Below are 24,714 nucleotides of genomic sequence, written 5' to 3' on the forward strand. Positions count from 1 at the left end.
AGTCATGTGGTGTAACCAACAGGTTTGTTGATGGGTTTTGGAGTGGGGGTTCACCAAACTGTGATGAGAGTGTAATGTGACAGAGTTAGAGTTGCACTAGCGAGAACTACAACCATACCTTCACTCAAACACCAACAAGGCAACTTTGCCATGTGGTCTTGTAGCAGATTTTATCATTAGGGTTTTGGCTGAGGCAAACAAAATATTAGCTGTGCAATCTAGTAGTCCTAAAGTGATCTTTACTATAATACAAATCAGAACTGGAACATAATCATGCATGCTTGTGTTGTGCTTTTCAATAATGGGACAGTACCACCAACTGTTTAAAGGCCTAATATTATGTTAATTACTGTATTTATTTGATTAAGGGGGCAGGAAGACACAACTCATGGCCTTAATTGCAATATTTACTATGTGTTTAGAAAAATAACAATTGAATTCCTATTTACTGATCAAATAAGAGGTAATAAAACCTTAAAGAAATTAAATATATATCACTTTATTGTCAAGTAGACCTTACTGGTCTTACAGATCTGAACACATACCTTGTAAAAGATAAATATGACAATTCAGAATCTAATCCACTAACTAAAATTCCAGTTTATTGTAGCGACAACATTTCTTTAAAAAACACCTTAGTTCTATAATATCCAAGGTAGAGATGGCATATTGCATAACAGAGCAGATATTTATATATGTACACACACATATATTTCACATAGGTCATTCTGGCAAGGCTCAAACATCCAGTACAGTCAGTGTAGTACACACCTTTCTTTTGTTTGATAAATTTGATATCACTTTGATGAATGGATACCAGTGATTATGGACAATGTTTACACTGATAAGCCTTGCAATATCATACAGTATATTTACCCACTTAATTTCTCTGGAGGAAAAACATTTCTTTCCCACCTACCAAATAGGAAAAGAAAAATATAATAAAGAAAATTATAGTACAATGTCACTGATCTTGATAGACACATCAATATGCTTATATCAAGTATAAATTGAATGGTTCTGGATGATCTCCTTTTGAGCAAAACAATGTGCTATCCATAATTGCTTATACAGTATGAACGGAACTGTACAACATACCGGCATCATTACCAATGAATGTTATGGGTACATATGATTTTTTTTAAGGTGTTTGTTATGGTAATATCACTGACAACATGCCAATGGTAAAATTAAGGATTACTCTTTCAATACAATGTAAAATCAAAATAAAACAGAGAACTTTCCACCTGATGACAGTACATCCTGTATATATTAGTAAATGAAGCATTTTCACGACCTGACAAATAAAGGAGCACTGACTATAGATTGTAGAAAATAACATTAAAGTGATCTTGCAAGGGATTCAGTTCACATATATGTTGATTAGAGCCAGCACCATTGTGTAATCTACCAGGCTCTCTTACAATGAACGGGTCAGTACAGTATGTGATCAGAACAGAGCAGATCATCAGGCGTTGATTGCACAGTTATCATATCAAAGCATTCCTACAAAAGTTAAATACATTGTCTCTCTACTGTCCTTTATGTCTGCTCATGTTTGTACATTTCAAATAATTAATGAAGTAACCAACATTCAATGAGATGCACAACAAAAAAAAATCTGGATTTGCATGCCAAGCATACAGTAAATCATACAAATTACTTGGTGACAAATCATGTGCTAAAGCTTTGATAAATGTCATAAGGAATTTGAAACATAAACATACACATGTGAAACATAATACTGCATGAAGAAAAAAAAATGCATTGTCTAATGGTGCAGAATACTTGTATATGTATATTATATTGCTTTTGAGTGCTTTTTCTTTTAGTACAGAAAACCATTCCATCATTTAGAATACAAACTGCACTACAAGTCATATTTGTTTCAATTGAATGTGCAATTGTAAGTTATAACCATATTTTAAAAGGAGATCAGTGCTGGATGATGGTTTATTTTTCAGGATGTCCACTACCAACACATGGATCCTGGTTTATGAATAAAGGAGAACTGCACAGACTTCATTTGGCTCTCAGACATTGCTACAGGATGGATGTGGCATCAAAGCTAAGAGACCTGCTCTTGAACAGGATGCACTTTAGTGGGAAAGCTAAATAAAAATGAAGGTACTCCACGAAAAGCTGTAGTGGAGACTTGTGGTCATGCATCAGTGAGCTGAACAGAAACATTATAAAGCTGTAACAAACATCAGTGATGGAATTGTTTTTGCATAATTTCTTTTTCATTTACTTTTATTCGATCCTTACTTGGACACTATGGAGTCATTAAGCTGGCTGGCTATCATGCAAATGGGTTTCCAAATGGGTCTCTGAAAGGGTCTAATCCTTTTATGAGAGGATCACTCTGCAAAGGTAAAACGAAAAGAAAAACAAATTAAAATGTAAGTCGGAGCTATTAACCAGGATGTCAGAACAAGAGAACCTCAAAAGTGAAACACTTAGAAACACTTTTCTATACCTACATTTTTGCAAAATGATTTTTACATGGCTCTTTGTACATATCTCCTCAGTCTCCTGGTGACACTAGAGGCACTACAACAACAATTACTTTCCTTTTACACAAATCAAGAGTGAAACTGCAGTTTAACAGTTCATAAAGACTTATTTTTCGCCCTGTTATTTACATAATGCTATCTTATGACATTACAACACCTTTACTATAGTGCATGAGTTTAACGTTTGCATTACATAACCAAGTACGTACGTTTATAAGCTTGTCTGAATAAAGTATCATACTGTAGAAGCGCCCCAAAATAACATGGTTGCTTTAGCAATTGTGTTCTCATCTCACATTGCCATCTAGCAGTCTGATATCTTTGAGTAACAACCACACCTTCACGTATCAGACCACTCATCCGGGTATTGCGAGTCATCTTTCCTGCTTCTCTGATCACTGTGTGATCTCTACAAGTAAGCTAAGAAAATAATTTCCACACATATCAATGTTTCATGTCCATTTATTTATTTATTTGGCTTCACATTGGGTCCTGATAATCCTGTCTGGGTTTATTTGCAATAACAACCAGCTGACTGTACATCATCCCTCACAAACCTAATTTGTGTGAGTGAAAACGTAACTTGTTTTAGTGCCACTCTGTGGACATTTCACCATTCAACTGCCGCAGTATGCATATGAATCATTTTGCAAAAATGTCACCAGTCACGTGATTTTCATAAGATCATGCTAATACCATAAAATATTTCATAATGTTTTCTAATAATCTGAACACATATACTTACAGTGGCAGGTACAGATGTGCCAAATAGATCTTTTCCAAAGGACTTGTTGAATGGGTTCTGACCTCCTACATTCAGAATCTCTGTGTAGTGACAATAATATTTCTATGACTACAGTGTTTATATGACTACAAAAATATGATCACTACAGTCATAGGGAGGTCACATTTTCTGCACTAACTTTGGGAGGAAATCTGCAGAATTCTGTGGAATAGATTTAAACATGACACAACAATGAGCTGAGAGTACAACACTCTTATTGGTACTTTTGGTAGCAGAAAGCATCATCAAATTAGCTAAAATAATAAATTAATCAACACTTAAGAGGTGGGAATGTGTATAATTCTATGACTGATGGGCATAATTCTGATTCTGTGGATCCTTCTCTGGAGTTCAGTGGCCACAGATGAGTCTGGTCATGGGTGATAAATTAAAAACTGAAGAGATTCTAATTTAAAAAATGGTATGAGGTGTGATGGAGCTTACCTTTCCTTGCAGGCACATTTGGTGGCTTTGCCATCTGGAAATCTTTAAACATGTCCTTGATATCTCTCTTCGCCTCCCCTAGTGGATCCAGGTCAACAAAAGCATTACTGTCCACCTTTGGAGCTTCTTTGGTTTGAATAGCCCGAGGTGGATACTGTGGAGGAGGACTGGAGCTCAGCTGTCCATCAGGCCTAATGCTTGCAGTTGTTGGAAATACATTGGTTTGGAAGGGGTTCCCCAGGGTTGTTTGTGGGGTCCAGGATCCATTGGATCTATTTGATCCACTGGAAACTGGGGTGGGACTCCATGATGGAAGCTGTTGTATAGCAGGAGAAGTTCCAAAACCACCAGGAGTTGTTTCCCAGGCAGGCACAGGAGAAGTGGAGAAGATAGGTGCTTGGGTGAATGGCTGAGAGACATAGGTGGTGCTGGGGAAGATGGAGGAGACGGGCTGATTCCATGGAGCTGCCCCAGGAGCGGAGACTGAAGGTGAAGGGACGTACAGAGGCAACCAGTATTAAGAGCAAACATAGTGTTGATAAGGGAAGGTTAAATATTAAAGGTATAGTTCACCCAAAATTCATCATTCACTTTTTTTTGCATCTTTTTTTCACACAATGAAAGTGAATGGTGACTGAGGTTGTCATTTTGATACGCTTCCAGTTGAAAACTCTGATTCAAAGAAAACTCCTAATGTCATTGTTTTCCGAAGTATTTGGCACTAGAGAGTGTTTTCAAAAGTCTCTGTTTTCTGTGGAGTAACATGCCATTTCAGTGTGGATGAGAGTCGCAAACATATAGCAAAATCACTGCATTTTTAAACAAAAATGCATTAGTGTGTATTTGGCCATTGACATGAATTGCATGGATTACAATAACAATATTCTAGTCCGTCTCTTAGAAATACAAAAAGCATTTTCATACATTAAAAAAAAACTACTAATCTTAACCATTTATCAATGCAACAAACCATGATTCATTAATGCTTGGGAACAATTATTCTCATTTTAAGCTCAAATTTGCATTTGAATAAGAAAAACTGACAGTATGAAAAAGCAGCGCACAAATGTGAAATTATTTATTTATTGTCTCGAGCATCTTACCAAGAGCTGTGAATCTGTCAGTGGAGGTGGGGCTCTTGCTGAATAGACTGACAGAGTTGACAGTGCCATTCTCGGGTTGAGGAGACGGTGATTCGGATTGGTTCGGTGAAGAAAACAGATCTGTCCCAGGTTTTTCATTTGAAGGCAACTAGAGAACAGGAATCAAACAAGCATGCCAAATAATTATATAAAATCAAGTTTGGCTTTTACCACAAGAGGAGGGCATTGGAAAATATTTATATGTAACATGATTGAAAACACATTAGCAAATCAATCCTTACCTTGTAAGCACAAATCACTGAAGCATTAAACATTGAGGTTAAAAGAATTACCAGATCATGAGATGGTGTTAGATATGACTTCAGTTCTAATAAGAGAGTTTAAAGGGACATGCACATTTTGAACCTTCAAGACCAGAGAGACCAGAGAGATTAAAGGGTTCATGAAATGTTATTTTTTTTTTTATAATTGTATTATCTTCCCTGAGGTCCACTGATAATGCCAGTAATGTTGTTTGCACCTAAACTGTCATAGTTTAGTTATAAATTATAATTTTTCAACCTGTCTCTGGCCCTCTGAATAAAACATTTAAATTTGGCCTCAGCGTAAACTTCAATGTAATCGGCCACTGTTCTGACTGGCTAGTATTGTGCAGCCCCTCAAATTCAGACATATTTTAAACTCAATCGGAAGAGAATAAACAACCTCTCCAAAACTTTATAAAACAAAATTTCGGGTTTGCACATAACACACATCCAACACATTGTATCCAAATACATTAAATCATTTACTCAAGTACATCAGCACCATAACTATCAAACATGAAATTTTCATGATTGAAACTGTTTTCTCATGGGTTTGCTTGCAAGTCCAAGTGTTTTTAACTGCCCCATTCTTCAATAACAGTTCCTTTGCAAAGCTTGATTCATACTCTCACTGGTTCACAAGCAATCTACGCTGATATTAGCCGCACTTACACAGTCCACACCACAGGTAAACATGACACACACACATAGTGGACTGAGGCGCAGATTGGCAGAAATGCATCCAACGGTCAACGACATCTTTGTAATGCATGTTATATGCACAATTTTTCACAATAGTCCAAATAGGTCCCCTTTGGTGTTTAGAACTAGTTGGTCACACTAGGTCTGCCTCTCTCCCTCCGTTTACAATACTAACTGAGTGCCAGTGGGCATGGCCAAGGGTGCGATGACACGTTATGTGGCATGTAAATACAACTGAGCAATATCTTGTGATGTCACAAATGCACGGTTTTCAAAATGAGATGTTTCAGCAGGGTGGGAACTACAAATGCTCTTTTTAGATTGGGAAGGAAGTTTTGAGTTCTGAAATTTACAGTATGTTTTTTATAGTACAGTTAACTTTAATATGTCTAAATACAAAGGAAAATGTTCCATTTCATTACCCCTTTAAAGTTCACCCTCATGTTGTTCCATATGACTTTTGTTATTCTGTGGAACACTAATGGAGATGTTAGACAAAATGTTAGAGTCTGATAACCTCAATCACCATTCACTTTCAGTGCATTTGTTGCATCTTCATACAGTGCATATGAATGGTGACTGAGGCTAATATTCTGCCTAACATATATTTTTCTGTTCTTAGAAAATAATTTTCAAACAACACGAGGGTAAATAAATAATGACTGTATTTTTCATTTTGGGGTGTACTATACCTTTAATTTGAGTGAGAAAAACATCCTACAGGGGTCTGTGGCTCAAATAACTTATGATCTGAATCATAACCTCACCTTAACACTCCTCCTCCCCCTCCCGGCTTTTGTATTGAGTGGAGGAGGGCTTATAATGACCGAATCCTTGGCTTGATTGATAGGCAGTTCAGCCATGCCTTCATTCTCATGTTTCACTCCATTCTGCACTGGCTGCATATTCTCAGAACCTCCCAGAAATTGATTAAGCTTCACATGTTCATGTCCATTTTGCTCCCGAGCTGGCACAGTGTTCTGAGTCCAGGATGTCACTTCCACAACTCTACCATCTAAAGGCCACTGGTCATTACTGAGGGCCTGGATGACTGTCCTGTTGGAGAGCTGGTCAAACTGCTGGCCCAAGTAGTCAGAGTCACCATTCTTAGGGCCACCATTGAAATAACAACTGTGGTTGGCTGTGGCAAGGTCGTCCCTGATTGTTTGGTTGTTGCTAGTGGAAAATGGGTCATCGCTGAATGGGTCATGGATAGGGGTGGGGAAGAAGTTGAGCTGAGAGGAGAATGGGTTCTCAGGCAAGAGGCTGTGTTGGGCTCTGGGGACAGAAGATGAGGTAAAAGGGTTTCCTTTAACGCAATTTTGATTGCTGTCTATCTCAGTAGACAGATCCATCAATAGGATGTCCTCAGACTCCTGAAAAAAGATATGGAAGCAGAAAGGGAAGGATAAATATGTCTGAATGATAATAAATGCACTTTTTTGTGGTATAGATGAAGTGAAGTCATGCATGAAGTACCATAAAATTGCTCCATATGTAGATGCCGTGTAGCTGAATAAACAGGGTTTCCACACTTTATGACCAATGAATAACTAATGTTCATTCTTTGGATATAACTGGTTCATTTCTTTTTTTAGATTGCGGAGGCAGATTTCCATTTGTATATGAGACTCCAATTGGTTTGGAAAATATAGATTTAAAGAGGGCACGCAAAGAAAAAGATTGAAATGACTAGTGTTCAAAGAGAATAATTTTATATAGGGGAATGTTTTACTCTAAACTGCCAATGAAATATTTTTGAGCAAAACTAATATTTATATTCACTTAGTTTTCTTTGACTTTTCCAAACCAGGAAATTCCCTGATATTTCCAGGTTTTCTTTTACTGTGGTAACCCTGAATGAATTAAAAAGGCAGTACAAAGTAAACAACATGGGAATTCATGACTAAAGTGATTTTTCCTCAATATACCATGCTTTTGACAACAAAACATAATAATGGACAAATATAAAAGGATGAGTAAAAATCACAATTGTGAATAAATATATTTTTTCACTTGATATTACCTTCTTTTGATCTCTCACAGTCATTGCAATGTTTAGTGAAAGAACAGAACAATACATCAAAATCACTTAAAAAAAATCACTAATTGTAAATGAAGCATCAATAATATTTTTAAATGAAAATAAAAACTCTAACAAGATAAACATTTTTGATTTTTCAATAGCAAGAATTATTCTTTCCATGGATACCTCATGCAGTCTAAGATTTTCATAGGCCTTAGTCTCCATCATATTGAGGAAAAACCTTCCTCAAATGGACTAAAAGCACCTCTAGTGAGCAGTTCCTCACCTAACAATTAAGCTTTGTTGAATTTCTTGTGCTAGTTGTTTTTATTGGCCAGCACCCAGGTCCTTGTGACCAGCTTTTCTTCATTTGGGGTTAATCAAGCACTTTGTGAGAACACAACCAGAGACAAAACAAGGACTATAGCAGGATATGAGACTTGTCTCAATGGCACTAGTCTTTCAAAAAGTGTAATACTATATCTCATTTGGATAATGCTGCTTTGGTCTGGTAAACCAGTTGGTGTATTCACTGTATAATAGGTAGATTATAATGTGGACTCTCATGTTGTTTCAAACCTGAATATGTTTTTCCTGTGTAACACAAACAGATATATTAGGCAGAATGATAGCCTCAGTCACCATATACTTTAATTACATATTTTTTTCCTATAAATTCAGCGTGTTTATGCACACCAATTTGCTGATGATCACTACCAAAATCAGCTTATTAAAAAAATCTGCCAACGCAAGAAAACTTGCTTTTACATGACATTTGAAATTGTCGCGTCAGACCCTGCTTCTGACAGAAAAACTTAAAAAGTAATGCATCCAACACTTTATCCACACATTGGATAAGCCGGTAGAACATGGTAAAGTAATTTATATGTGATGAAAATCAGGGTAGTAAAACATCTGTGTGCGGAACGGTTTATGCTTAAAGCTTTTATGCCCTTATCCTGAAAAGGGAACACATTTAAAGCGTTTAGATGATCCTACACATTATCAGCTTATTAAGCATAATCGAGTAGTATCGTGCATGTAAACAAGCTCAATGAAAGTGAATGGTCACTGAGATTTTTGTGTTTCATGGAAGAAAGAAGGTCTTACAGGTTTGGAACAACATGAAGGTGAATAAATGATTGAGTACACTCTATTTATACACATTCTAATAGCTCAACTGAAAGAGTATGACACTAGCAATGCCAAGTTCATGGGTTTAATTTCCCAGGAAACACACATAATTATAAAATATATACCATTGTAAGCATCTGCCACATGCATAAATATAAATGTAATACAGCAAAATATGTAACAAAGTAGAATGTCACCATACATACAAACATTAGTAAGCAGATCTTGGAGTGTAAACGTCTTACAAGACCTGTATTAGTATATTTAGATTCTGTTGTAACATCATAACAGTATGTGTTGACTGATTCTGTTTAGCCTTGCCCAAAGGCCTTACCGAGGGGGAGTTTAAGTCAGGTGGGGTCGACATGTCTCCAAACAAGTCCAGCTGTTCAACACACTGTAACAGAGTTGAAAAAGGAAAAACATGAACCTGAGCAGACTAACTCTGTGCCAAACAGAGTCTGAGCAACCAAAAAGCCAAAGAGAAGAGCCATTCATACTGTGTAGCCACAGAAGGCTGATGAATGGACGGAAATGAGTAGTGGACAGAATTAGGAGAATTGTGTTTTTCCAAAGACTGTGAGTGAAAAGATTGGAGTAAGAATGGCCAAAGCTGCTATGTGATGCATCTCAGAGATTTCCTGTCTGCTAACTTCATTAGCTTCTGCCCCCTGAGGAGAGTAGTTTAGGTGCAGTGTGGCATTTGTGAAAACAACATGAAGGCAACCCAGCAGGAGACTTTAGGAATCGGGCCAGCGAGAGGAAGAGAATTCTACTGGCATCTGAAGCAGTGAATGTGGAGACTTCAGGATAGTGGCCACTAATAAAAGTCTTCCACAGGAGTTTGAAAGCTCTATTGTAATGTTGAGACCATCTGATTGGTATGTGTTAACTACATTGCAATGTATTCAATGTATTCAAATTGTAACGTTGTGATTAAACAATGCCTACTCACTTTTCTGTCATTGTGTGAGGCTTCCGTGCCATTCTGTGGGGGAAAGATTGACAGAAATTAAAATAAAGGTTGCACTGTCAAAAACAATATGACAGACATTCAGCAGCTGATTTATTTAATATATGTCAATACCCACTTCAAAACACTGAGAGGAAACAAGATCGTATTATCAAGACAGAAATAGAAATCAGAATAATGTGACAAGCAATAGTGTGCCTCAACAATATGAGGGAACCCTCTCCATGTAGAATAAAACAGCTTTACAAGGTTACTGATATGACTGGAGTCTTCATGTGAGCGGTCATGTTTTGCTATGTTACATGTTTCAAATTTACAATTAATTTCTTTAGGGTGAAATCCTTTTTTAATGAGGAAAAAAATGTGCCCTTTTAGGTCTAAAACATACTTCACGCAAGTACAAATACGCAGATGCGAGTGCTTGGCCACTGCATTGTCAACACGCAGTCCAATTAGAGATGTTTTGTTCGTAAACAAATCAACATTTTTAACTAATATTTTAAGTTAACGAATCATCCCCGTTCACCTCCATACACTGACTTTATTTTTCATTCACTGACGTTCTCTCTTTCGAAGCCAATGAGCTCTGCTACTTTTCATGCCTATTCACCTTATGTGCCAGAGAAAGTCTCGAAACCTCTGTTCTAGCGGTTCTGTCTATGGTGTTGATAGCAAAGTGTAATTAGCTAGTGAAGTGGATTTACAGGATATAGAGTTGTCAAAAGCTATCATGAGTATTTCTAACTGCTCAGGGGGTGTCATAACGACTGGAAGCATAGCAGGGAGATTTTAAAACAAGAGTACTTCATTAATAAATACACAAGATCCTACCTTCAAGCTGTGGACATACTGATATGAAAGTCCAAGAGACAATGCAAAGTCATTAAAATATCTCGTATGACACCTCTGACCATCTTATGTCACTCATCCATCACGTTATAGTGAAGGTAAGCAGATTTTTTGAGTGTTAAACAGGGACGGGGGGAGGGGTGCAACTATGAGAAAGTGTGTTTTATTTGATATTCTGTTTACAACACTTTTAATCACATTTAAGCCTCTAAAAATGTATGGTGACAAATTAATTTTAAAAAGTACAATTGTAATTTTCTTTAATGTTGAATTGCATGTTTAATAATACGAGCTGTCAATGTTGGAAATTTCATGTCAACTACACATTTGAACACAAAACATTGTTGCAAGTTTCAGAACAATTGAAACCTAAAAATTAAGTAGAATTACACATATAACAATGCTGTAAAAATATTTTTACAGTACTAAAGCATACAATTTTCATAATATGTTATCAGAGATTTAGGAAACATGCTAAGTTAAAATTCTGGCTTCTCCAAAAACAATGCTACAGCCAGTATATTATATTCTACTTTGAAATGTCCATTCCGGGTCGGAATTTCTGTTTGTGTTTTGGCCTGTGTGATCCCACCCACTGCCCTTCCCAGTAGTATTTCGACACCAGATTTCGCCAGATTTGAAACAAGTTAACAAGCAAACACAGCGGGCTGCAGCCATGGAAGCCAGCAGTATATCTAGCTAACATTGAAAGAGATATAAAAAATCCACGTGAGCTGGTTTATAATTTGCAAACAATAAAAACTTTGCAAACATATATATTAGCTGATCAACTAACAGTGTAGGCTCATCATTTGCCATTGTCAGTTTGCTTATTCCTGTTGCGTGTCCTCAACCTAGCAACTGGTGTGAAAATTCTCCAATATATTGAATTTGCAGCGCCCACTTTAAACGCTTGATGTCAATGTTACATATTGCTCCTTTAAATGCTTGTATCATGAAAAGTGCAGTGTGTCATAGATGTCCGAATGTGATCTGCCAGGTCCAATTTACCACCGTGGGTGCCGGAAAAAATTAACATTTAGTGTGACAGAAAAAACACCTCACTAGCATTTTCACGTAGAAAAGGAGTGCTGAAGACTCACACCATCAATTCTTTCTGAAAAATACTTTCTGTGCTCCCACACGTAATCCATTTTGTTTGACTCATCTTAGCAGCTTAAATACAAACAGGAAGTTAGATGACAAAATTCGGAGTGTGGTGTAGGATATTTGGTATTCGACATTTAAAGTGCCCTCATTCTCACACCATTATATGCAAAGATATTTGGTATGCTAAATTTAGAAGGGAATTTAGGGTCTTGAAATATGTGAGCTATGAACTAAATTAAATTGTACATTATGGTACATTATTAGGTAATGAAATGTATAACGGAATTAGTCACCTTCGACAACAATTATAAAATAGATAAATGACAAATAACTAGATTATTCTCCACCATTAAAATTGTAATACAACGTTGAAAATAATATCACATGTATTTAGGTACAGCTTTGAAGCTAAATCTTTTAGAAACAGGGATAATATTATTTATCAAAATATACCACAGTCAATCATCTTTGAATACAGATAAACTTTATTGCTATTCTAAAAATAAATCTAATCTAGAAATCTAATGAAATCTAAAAGTTCGTTCCGTCTGTGTTTTGGAACTCTGTAAGATCGTATAGTTATTGTCTGTATGAATGATGAGGTTGGCTTTGACACAAGGCCTTCTCTGAACCGTAGAGATTGAGAGGCTTCCTTGGGACGTCCAGTCCCGAGCTTCCTTGGACCTCAGATGGCATGGATCTGGTTTCGACGAGATCCAGAGAAGACCACGAGGGAAGAGTCAGAGTGAAGTCTGAGCAGTCAGGAAGGACTAGACGAGAGACGACGACAGAAGAGAAGAGAGGGAGAGAGAGTGTTCTTCCTGTTTGGAAACATTTGAACTGAAATTGGCGGCATCCCCAAAGGTGTCCTGCGCCAATCAGAAGTGACTTTTCAGAGTCACATGGTCAACTGGGCTGTCTTTTCCAACAGTGGATTTATGGTCCTTTGTTTCAGATTCTTTTACAAAATTCCAGCTCAAAATAGTGCATATTTAATCATTAACTTTATATCTTGAAAATGGTACAAGAGGCATGACATTCGTTGTCATCAGCTTTCTCTGCATACGCCAGCAAATGCTTACATACTAAACATGATATTTAAAGATTTTTTTCATGGATATTATACATGTAGGTAACAAAACATGAAAGTCCCTGGTTAAAAATCATATTGGTTAATTCCTTGGTTATACCCAATGGATAAAACATTACTGTCATATTCCCCGTTGTCTTGTTTTTGTGCTTTTATGTTAGAATTATTGTTTTGTTTCCTGTTGCCTGTGTTAGTTTTGTAGTCCTTGTAGTTTTTTCCTTGATTGATTCTCCCTGATTGTTTCCCCAGGTGTTCCTTGTTTTCCCTTGTGTATTTAAGCCCTGTTTCCTTGGTCATTTTTTGTATATATTGTCATGTTCTGTTCCTGGTTTCCTGCATTTTGTTATATTCTGTGTTACTTTGTTCATCTTTTGTTTGCATTAAAGCTGCACTTAGATCCTCATTATTTGCCTGCCTTGTCACAATTACACACATTTTAAAATGGTTGTGGAGTTTAAACACAGAGTTTAACCTCTATTTTAATAAGTGTCTTTGTAAAATTTGTAGGCATGCAAATTCTATTTGTCTTTCTTTGTCGTGCTTGTAAAGTCTGACTTAAGCATGAGCCAATAGCATTAGATGTGAAGGAGTATATCATTAGTTGGACCCACTGCACAAATACGTCCCTTCACTGAACAAGTTGGTCATTTCAATCGTGAACTAACTGAATTTTACGTTTGCGACCAACAAGAATTGAGTCACTGAAATTAATCAAAATCACCACCACTAGGTCCAATTGAACATAATGTAGTTAACATGCATTCTAGTGTTACTGTAGTGGTACAAACCTCAGTATTCAAGGGGGCGATAGAGTAACCTTCAAAAGTCTGTGTCATTAAATTGCATGTTTTTATTATTCAGGTAAGTTGCAATACACCTTACTTGCTAAGCATTATTCTCTTCAAACTGTTGCTGCACCATGACAGTAGTTGAGTTGAAAGAGAAAACTCTCCCAAGAAACGGACAATTCACACTTAGCAACATTAATGTCCACCATAGCAACATTGCCGCGACATATTGCGATTGCAACGCGTACTTGCGTTATGTTATGAATTGTGGTCTGACACATTCTGGAAATGCAACAAACAGATGAAATTGAGCTTGCATAGCTAGCATACTGGCATAGAGAAAAAGCTTTTAAGCTGCAAGCCACATATTAAGAGAGATAAAAAAAACGCTAATTCACATTAGATGGCAATGTTTCCAGCCTACATGCTACAGTATGTCAATGAGCTAGAAACTAATGGGCACACACTAATGTGGTATAAATAAATGTGACTATAAACAAACTGATTGTGATTTTAAAATAGTAAAGGTGCTGTAAGCGATTCTAGATATTTTGCTCACTTCAACCACATTCTCTCTCCAAAACCCATCCAAAGGCATGTTAGCAAAAGCAAACCTACTGTAAACGTGGAAAATGATTCAGTCTGATAGTGTTTTGATTGGCTTGTTTTCTAATTGGCAAAAAAAGCGCAGGGCAGGCTCCTGACTCTTTATTGCTTTTACAGAGACAAAATCAGGTGTGATTTCTCAGGACACATATTTCATTTCTGTCAGAAAGCAGGGTGTATGTATGTAAGGTATTCCAAAATAAATAAATACCTATTTACAGCACATTTAATATATAAAATGTGTGAATACAGCATAGCTGGTATATCACAAGGTATGACTCAGTATAACAACAGAGATGTTGTTGTGCTGGTGTTCTAACAGGCCTTTTTGACTAGCCAGGAAGACTTCCTTTGTTAAGTTATGCTGGTGAAAAATATGGCTATGCTGGTCAAACAAAACCAGGTTCTAACTACTGTAGCACTAACCAGCATAAATTAGCCTCGACCACCATTGGAATAGAATGCTGGTCAAGCTGGTCTTGTCAGAAGGGTTAACATTTATTTTGCAGGGGTCATTTACCTTCTTTGAACCTTCAACTTCTTTTTTCTTCATATTGAAGATTAAATGAAAAAGATCCTTCAGGTCAATAACAAGAGGCTCCGCCTAAGTGGAAACACAAACAGCGTGTTAAACAGCATGTTTCCAAAAGGATTATGAGTTAATTTATGTGGTTCAAAGATGTGTTTTGTGTGTGTGTGTGTGTGTGTGTGTGTGTGTGTGTGTGTGTGTGTGAGTTTATGAACTACAGGGTAATGAAAATGTGAATAGAGAGATAATGGAGAGAACAAGTGTGTGTGTGTGTGTGTGTGTGTGTGTTTGTGCTTGTCGTGTGTGCCCAAAGCATAAATGTGTAAAAAGAAAAAGAGCAATGCTCTATAATATCTCAATGGACCTGCTGTGCAGTTTTAATGGCAAAGAACTGGTGCTGGCCCTCCGCACCACACACATAGCCAAACGCTCTGCTGTCAGTAACATCTCGTGCAATGAAGGAGATCTTATTCACTGCATGCTCCAGTATTTTTGCCTGAGGAAATCAAAACCAATGGCAATACAAACTGTTTATTGGAAATGTTAAAAGATAGTTCAGATAAAAATAAAAATTCTGTCATCATTTCCTCACCCTCACGTCATTCCAAACCCATATTACTTTCTTCTGCAGAACAAGAAAAGGAGATATTTTATATTTTTAATCCTTAATTTCCATATAATAGCAGTTGATAGTGAATCACTTTACAGCTTGAAAAGCACCCAAAATGTCATTAAAGTAGTTCATGCAGCTCATGTGTCATATAGCAAGTCTTCTTAATGTTACTGAAGTGTTGTCATATTTGATTTGGGGTCGTATATATAGCCCCTTTCACACATGCAACCAGGTAAATGACAAGAACATTGTTGGGTTGCCTTTACTGGTAAATGTCCCACTGATTTCATTTGATTTAAGAGTGAATAATGACGTAAATGTTGGTTTGTTCATCATACAAAGTAATCATAAACCTTTAAAAGACGTGGAATATGACAAACAAGTCACATGGAATACTTTGACACTTCTGGATGCTTTTTTAAGCTTTAAAGTGAGTAACTATCAACTGATATTGTATAGAATTCAGAGTTTGTGACCAGAGCATGTCAGCAGACCTCAGACCGCTCAGTGCCGCTTGCTCAACCAAGAATGCGCTTCGTGATATGGTGGTTTGGGAACCAGCAAAATAAGCCTGTGGGAGTTTAAACATTGTTTTAGTGAAGTTGCAAACCTTATAGCCTACATAAATTCAAAGTATATATCAAAGTTAAGAACGAGGAAATCGAAAGGGAGTGTGGAGAATTAGCAAATATTCCTTTTGGAATGCATCACATTGTCAGAAAGCAAGAGGATGTGCTATGCAAACATGGTTGTGCAGCAGAAGGTGAGCTAGTAGGCTACACTACCTATCGATATTAAATTAATAGATAAGTAGATAGTAAGGTATCTTGTTGTTTTGCAGTCACGTCAGTTCAGCTGCCAGCTACATGCATGCCGGTTCTGTGGGTTGTGAATGTTAAAGCACCTTCAATTGAATATGTAAGCTTGATAATACTGTATATTGGCAAAGAATATTTACTTGAATCCCGGCAAGCACACAAAATATCCCTGCATCAAACTAATAAACATGTGTGATCTTGCAGATCAGTGTGCATCAGATCAGTTGAAAGATTGTGTTTTTCTGGTTCGGTTGTGTCATTCAGATCCAGTTTGGGAGTATGCGAGTTTCCACTGACAGTCATTATCTGCCTGACAAATGTGCTACCTAGGTTTTTAACACATTTCATGTTGTTGTAGTAGATACCGACATGTTCTCCTGTGATTCCTGACATATGCTATACATGATTTAACTTTACAAATCACAGTTTTTACTTCTGGTAGCACATCCTGAGCAGGTTGCACAGATTGTCAGAACAGCAGCCTATAGCCTATAATTCACCAAGAGAGGCATTTTAGTCGATGTGGGAAAAGGGGCAGTTGCTCGGGCCAATGTAGCCAACCCCTGTGTACGTGCCTGGAAACAAGTATACTACAGAGACTTTTCATGTCGGAGCGTGATTTGAGCAAACTTTTTTTACCAGTGTGAGTGAGCGCTCCTTGAGGGGAGCGTTCACTTGGGCCATGAGCAGTTAAGCGGAGCACACACGCATGGAGCAGATTATTAAGCTTCCCTCACATGCTCTGGTTGTGACATTTTTTTAAATAACTTATTTTGTGTTGCACAGAAGAAGAAAGTCATACAGGTTGGAAACAACATGTGGATGAGTAAATAATGACAGCATTTTCATATTTACTTACTGTATTTATTTTACAAGAAAATATAAGGAGTGATTGAGAGAAACTCACCCCTGTTTTCTCATCAGTAACAGTGATTCCTGAGAGAGAGATGTTCACCCAAACTCTCTGCTTGTGTTTGCCCTGAGAGCGAGCAGCAGCCGCCTTGCCCTGTCACCACAAAGGCAACAGGGTTTTTAATCTCATTAAACAAATACACATTTTTGACTTCTTGATTCAGGGTTTGGTCAGTGTCCTGAATAAATCTGGCTATACACCATTGTTTGAATTGTGTCAGGGTTTTGAGGACATAAAGGTACTATTTTCTTTAAAGTTTTTATATAACATGCATTGTGAAAAGTGCTACACATATAAACCTGACTTGACATAATCCACGAGAATGGTGTTAGTATGAGCTACTGGAAGTCACCTAAGAAGCAAAGTATGCAGTGTGTCCTAAAACACAAACATGCATGACATTTCACTGACCTTCAGTTTCATCATGGAGTCTTGGCTCATCTTGTCTCCTCTTGCTTCCAGGACATCATCTACCCCAATCAACTTAGCTTTGTAGCGAACCCCATTCCCTCTAAACCTGGCTAGCAGGAACTCATCTGTTTTCTCTGGGCTTGCTGCAGCTAAGATAGCGAGAGAAGGAGAGAACACAAAAATTTGATTTTAATCTAAATCAAAAACATAAATCACCTGGGTTTCTAGGTTTTCTTTTGGCCTAGCACCAGAAGTCTCTCTAAGGTTGAGAGCAATACATTCTTTTCAGCATTCTTTTTCTCTAATTCCTCAGGAACAATTATTTAGTCATTATTTTGGAGGTTTTTGCAGTACGGCTTGTGTTTCCATGACTTTGTGTTCTAAGATTTGTAACAGGATAAATAGTTTAATTATTAATTAATTTAATTAATCCAAAATGTCCTTCAAGTGCTTCAAGTCACAAATATTATTTAACATTAGCAGGGCTCAATGCTAAGGATTTGTTTCTACATATAAGTGCTTTACATATATAAATTCATAAATGCATCATATTAACCTCATATTAAGAGACTTCCAAATCAGTTGTGACGTTTAATATACATTAGGGGATATTAGGCATACTCCGTGAATTAAGAATGTGTATATAACATGAAATCAGACAACCTAAAGACCAACACAGCCTGATCCACAAAGCACAAATACAAAAATACCTGTACAGTCCAGAAATGAGAAATGTAACTGTTGTTTCATGAGGATGATATGAAGTAGACTGTTCTGAATATTCATCTTCACCCTGCAGCTAAACGGCTCTGATAATAATATCCTAATAACCATAGTGATCTTGCTTCTTTTCATATCAAACGCCATTATTATGTTGAATTAATGATTACGTTTTGAAACTATCCTAATTAAATGTATATTTATATTTTGCATACTGAGCAGCTCGTGTCAGGCACATGTATAACTGGGGTTTAACAAAGTTTATTATGTCTCATTCGGCGCTTCATCTCTAAAGGTGAATTAATGAGAGAACATTAGCTTTAATTTTTACAGTGGGAATAAAACTAGAGCTATGTCCCTTAGAGCACATGCATGTTAAACAGTCTACGCTACACGGAGGGTGATGATGATGAGACATTATGCACAGAGATACATGGATTTTCAGTCCTATAGAATGAAACTGTTGATTTCTTGTGTTCCAATGTGTGGCTTACTACCTTTCACCAACATGTAAAAACAAAACAATGTGGGTATTTCGCACTATGTGAACACGGAATGTGCAGGGATACTTAAATCGTTGCTTAAGATGTGCAATCCCGCTACGAAATTCATTATTAAAGTAACAAATGGTTAAAAAAAAATGTTGTGACGACACATAAGACATTGTATGGTTATGCCATTTTGTATAGCTACAGGCCATTATAACAATTAGAGGAATAATGATGATCCAAAGACTTCTCTAAATTTCATCTATAAATTCATTTAAAGACTGTTAGTCCTGTAGGTTCTTGGCAATAGTTTTTATCATTTTGAAAACAGCTAATAATGCAGGTGCTGGTTGATTCTTTACTCATACAGTACATAACGAAACCACTAATCAAGCGGCCATTATGTAGTGCAGGACAAGCCCCTCATTAAACCTTTAAAATGTACAGCTTCACGTAATTAACTGACTATTTCACTTGCCAGCAATTGTTTTGTCAAAAACATGGCTTATCACAATTGCAGCTATCATTCTAAAAAAAAAAAATCTTCTAAAACTAAATCTTCTAAAATGGGTATGCAGAGTAGTGTTTTTGAAAACCTCTAAATTCTCACATTCTCAGAGGAATGTGAACTGATTCAGTGACATAATACTGAGTGCTGCAGGGAATGATTGATGTCATTCAGATGAACTGATGAGACCAGCTGACTAAGAGTCAGTGTTATCTGTTGCAGTGTTTCAGCCTCTGAATCTCTGAAAGTTACACAATCACTGGAAATGTCATAAAATATGAACTATTGCTCAATGATGCAAAAAGACCCAAAGGAAACTGATTACAGTGAACAAAGTGCGTCAGAGAGCCACTGATATGCTGATCATGGTGTTTTATCTGCTCTTCCCAATCCAAATTTCAGTGTATCAGTCTGACCATGTCTTAGGATTGGATTTGTGTTTTTTGGATTTGTGCCATGTTGATTTTGAGAGTTCATTCAGTTCTCCTTTCTTGGAAGAAGATTATTTCTTGTTTGTGAGCTGTCATTCTTTCTTATCTTATACCTGAACACCACTAACATTAACATTTAGATACATTTACCTTGAATTTATTACACTTCTCTTTAGAACACTTTATTCTGATGGGTCTGTCGAGGCATTCTGCTGGTAAATATGTTGGTATAACGTAAGATAAAATAAATAATTTACAATTGTCTCAGGCAACCTACATAGCTGTGCTAGTTTCATGTCTCTTTTATCAGTCAGCCATCACTTCTCATAAAATGATAAACTCAAACCAATACATAATGTCCATTTAATGTATTACATTTATTTGGTAAGTACAGTAGCTGTGTATTAAGCAGGTTACTGTACAGTCAGCTGCTCATAATAACGGAATATACAGCTTAAGGATGATACAAGGCTCACCTGCTTTCCTTGGTCTGTCTTCTGCGGTATTTATCTATCAATCCATCTAATTCTAGCTGCTGCTTTTTCTCTGCTTTTTGTGTCTCCACTCACCTTCTCTCTAATCTTTTCCACTCTTTCTCTCTGAAACTAAAACAACAGCTCAGCTGACTTTGTGGCAATGTCCCCTCCTGACCAGTGGCACTGCTGAGATGGCAGAGGCGCAGAAAGAGAAAGCCAGACGTGATGAAACACAAAGAGACTGAGAGAGAACAGTCTGGCGGAGGCCCAGACCTCATGCCTGCTGTGGCCAAGCTGAGAGACAGCACTGACATTCATCCCATGCAGAGACTCAACAGGCTTGAGGATTCTCCACTAGAACCCCCACCCAATGTGTATTGTACATATGATACCGATACATTTGTTTGCTTAGCTTCAGGAGGCCTTTGTTGTGTTGTATTTCTGAGTGCTAGAATCACATATTTATCCACACAGTTCTATTGATCTACATTATCTATTCCTTATAAGGCCTCAAGATTAAAAGTTCCCCAGCTCAAGAAAATGGAGTTGTAACCCTATGCACTAATGTGTATCTAAGTAGCAACATGTAATTTACAAAAAACAAAACAAACAAATAAACAAAAACAAAAACAAGGAAACATACATGTTTGGAAAAATTAAGAGTGAGTAAATCATGGCAGATTTTAATTTTAGTGTTGATGACCAATTCATTTAAGTTGACACAACTCTTGATATGAGGTGAGCTGAGATGTAGACAAGTGACAACCCATTTATACAAGCCTATTACTCACAAATGAGCCTGAAAATGCAGGTAAGCTATGCCATGTCAATCATGCCAAAGACACTACAATATAAAAAAAGTCAAAGACTTGAAAGAAAGCACACATAGCAAAGGCCTATACATTAACTATAACAGCATGGTAGAAAGTTCAAACATGCTGCGCTGTAGAAATATATTTTTGTTTGTACATCCAACACATCGCTATGAAAGACCTCTTTCAACCCCAGATGCACCTCATCGCCCAAATCACTGCTGGCTCCTCTGCGTGACACTGTGGGAATCATTCTGCTTGTTTTTATGCCTGTGGAAAAGGCTCATAAATAGACATGTTGGAGAGTGCCTTGCAGTCACAGCTGGAAGGTATTGTGGAAACAGAAAAATAACTCACTGGAATACATCACTATTGTGATCTGTTGGTATGAATGAACTATGGCAAGACAAACAAAACCACTGTGCACCAGGTTCCAGTTTAGACAAATACATCCAGAGAAATATTGAGTCAAAGAGGCCCCTGGAGTTCTGGATGGAGGATTTTAGTGTTCTGCAGGTGGCTGTTGGCCAAATTTGTGCTGAGCTACAGTGCATGACATGACATGGAACTTGATGAACTCAAGTGATCTTAAGAGGACCTTGTGCCTTCATTTATCATAAAGAACTTCATCAACTCTAATCATCTGGTCACATACATATATGCTACTACTGTGTCAGCTTTGAATGTAGGTACCTCAAATAGTGACAAAAGGAGCAGTTCACCCAAAAATGAAAATTTTATTCAGAATATCATGGGCTGACAGCCTCAGTCACCATTCACTTTCATTGCAATTTTTCTTCCATACAATGAAAATAAATGGTGACCGAGGCTGTCAGTCTCTGCTTTACATCTCATTTCGTGTTCCACGGAAGAGAGAAAGTCATACAAGAACGAGCAACATGAGGGTAAGTAAATTACGCGATTGTCATTTTTGGGGGTGAACTATATCTTTATGATCAGACTGAAATGAGGGATACAAGAGCCAAAATTTGTCAAAAAGCTTTTCGACTGCAAAAAAGAGGTTCAGGATGTAAACCTCTGCTTTAAAAATTAAAGATAAAAATGAAAAAGGTATTTTATTCAGCTGACTAAATGAGACCATTACAAATGTATAGGAAGAATACACGAGGTCAACATCAATATACATTTAAATGTAAAAATTCCAAAAGGATTAATGCAGTAGCTTGTGATACTATTCAAAAATCCTATTGTGCTTAACATTCCACTACTAAGACTTAAACCTTTCAGAAACTGAGAAACTATTGTTAAGACAACTATTGATTTGTGTGTGCGTGTATTTATCACTTTGTGGGGACCAAATGTCTCCATAAGGCTAGTAAAACCTGACATTTTTTACGTTACCATGAGGAAAATGTTTTATGAAAATGTAAAAATGCAGAACGTTTTCTGTGAGGGTTAGGTTTAGGGTTAGGGGATAGAATATAAAGTTTGTACAATATAAAAACCATTATGTCTATGGAAAGTACCCATAAAACATGGAAACCCAAAATGTGTGTGTGTGTGTGTGTGTGTGTGTGTGTGTGTGTGTGTGTGTGTGTGTGTGTGTGTGTGTGTGTGTGTGTGTGTGTGTTTCCAACTGTACAGTCAGAGAAGGGATAGAAATTACCACAAAATGAAAATTCTCTCATAATTTACTCCCCAGATCCCAGATGTGTATGACTTTATTTCATCTGCTGAACACAAAGGTTTTTAGAAGAATTTCTCAGCTCTTTTGGTTCATACAATGCAAGTGAATGGGTGGCAAAACTTATCAGCTCCAAAAGTCACAAAAATCAGCATAAATGTAATACATAATACTCCAGTGGTTAAATCAGTTCTTCAGAAGTAATATGATTAGTGTTTTGTGATTCACATTCATGCATACTGCTCCCTACTGGGCAGGGAGGAGATTTTCAAACATAAAGAACTTCAATGTTGATCTGTTTCTCACCCACACTAACCTATCATATCACTTCTGAAAATATGAATTAAAACACTAGAGTCGGATGGATTAATTTTATGCTACATTTATGTGCTTTTTGGAGTGTCAAAATTTTAGCACCTATTCACTTGCATTGTATGGACCTACAGAGCAGAAATATTCTTCTAAATTTCATAATTTGTGTTTTACACATCTGGGATGGCATGAAGGTGAGTAAATGATGAGGGATGTTTTATTTTTGGGTGAACTATCCCTTTAATTTAACTATAAATAATGGATTATGAGCACAATGGAAGTATTTTCAGGCAAAACTCTTATATAGTAATGGCTTAGTTTTACCTCACAAAATAGACTCATTGCATGTTTGTTGTGGCTCAAGCCTGATTTTGTAGGTGCTCTGGGGACGTGTACACTGAGCAAGAGCAAAGATTCACAGTAAAGCTGACCAGGACACACTCACAATCCCACTAATGACATGCTAGAAGACACAAATAGGTCACTCACACAAAGATGAAATTTCTTCTGTTTTTAGTAACTTCTTATAACAATACATTGCAAAACCTCTCATAATTGACTTCACAGAGAAACCTCATATTGAAAAAGAAACAAAGAACCAAAAAGAGGGTTGACCAAACTCACATATGATTGCAATTTGCAAAGTTGTATTTGTGAATGGTCTTAAGTTCTAGCTTCAGATTGTGCTTATAAACTGACAAAGCAAGATTTGAAGAGTGCAGAGCAAGGGCCCCTGCCTTGTCACATACCCTTTTTCTTTTCTTTTTTGGAGGGTGTTTTAAAAGATGCCTGCTCGACTGGGGGTGTGCTGGTTTCCAGTTCTGCAGACATGTTGGGAGGCCAGCCTCGTGCAAATCTGGTGTGAAAACAGAATTGGGTAAAGCACTCTTGCTCTCCTCTCTGCAGTTTGTGCACCACAGTTTGACTCAGCAGTGGGCGGCGCTTAGCAGTGTCCGCACTGGATAGGAAAAAGAGAGTGAGAAAGCAAAATAGGAAATAGATTTAGTAGAATCTAGAAACTTTCAAATCAAAGAAAAGATCTTAGTCCTAGATTTTTATATATATATATGCTATACTTTATATATATATATATATATATATATATATATATATATATATATATATATATATATACATAACAACACACACACACACACACACACACACACACATACATATATATATATATATATATATATATATATATATATATATATATATACATAACACACACGCACACACACATACATATATATATATATATATATATATATATATACATAACAACACACACACACACACACACACACACACATACATATATATATATATATATATATATATATATATATATAACAACACACACACACACACACACACACACACACACACACACACACACACATATACTTACAATGGAAGTGAATGGGGAAGTCTATAAATACATTATACATGCTAACATGATTTTAGTATGATAAGATAATTTACTAACATTATCTGTGTAAATTTATATTCAATATTACAACTTTGTTGTCATGATGACGTAACGCTGGTAAACCCAATACATGGTAAATGCTGTAATGCTGCTAAATCCCTCATTTTATCACA

At 36.8% G+C, this 24,714-nt stretch overlaps 1 protein-coding gene across 4 annotated transcripts in view; it reads right to left on the bottom strand.

Annotated features, from left to right (window-relative positions):
• Nucleotides 1-391: 391 nt before the first annotated feature.
• LOC127635902 (disabled homolog 2-like) overlaps nt 392-24,714 on the bottom strand; it is a 36,891-nt gene continuing 12,568 nt past the window's right edge. For 3 of the 4 annotated variants that reach the window (XM_052116186.1, XM_052116202.1, XM_052116212.1), the window contains exons 2-13: nt 23,856-24,064; nt 17,715-17,863; nt 17,298-17,396; nt 15,324-15,455; nt 14,951-15,034; nt 9,970-10,002; nt 9,349-9,411; nt 6,622-7,230; nt 4,848-4,995; nt 3,745-4,227; nt 3,262-3,341; nt 392-2,365 (exon numbers count right to left, since the gene is read on the bottom strand). In XM_052116186.1, coding sequence (XP_051972146.1) covers nt 2,303-2,365; nt 3,262-3,341; nt 3,745-4,227; nt 4,848-4,995; nt 6,622-7,230; nt 9,349-9,411; nt 9,970-10,002; nt 14,951-15,034; nt 15,324-15,455; nt 17,298-17,396; nt 17,715-17,863; nt 23,856-23,937 — 2,025 coding nt within the window. In that variant the 5' untranslated portion in view covers nt 23,938-24,064 and the 3' untranslated portion in view covers nt 392-2,302. The remainder of the gene's footprint in view (nt 2,366-3,261; nt 3,342-3,744; nt 4,228-4,847; nt 4,996-6,621; nt 7,231-9,348; nt 9,412-9,969; nt 10,003-14,950; nt 15,035-15,323; nt 15,456-17,297; nt 17,397-17,714; nt 17,864-23,855; nt 24,065-24,714) is intronic. The other variant, XM_052116194.1, reaches the window with a different exon arrangement.

The sequence above is a fragment of the Xyrauchen texanus genome, chromosome 4 (assembly GCF_025860055.1).
Source record: "Xyrauchen texanus isolate HMW12.3.18 chromosome 4, RBS_HiC_50CHRs, whole genome shotgun sequence".
NCBI classification, from domain to species: Eukaryota; Metazoa; Chordata; class Actinopteri; order Cypriniformes; family Catostomidae; genus Xyrauchen; species Xyrauchen texanus.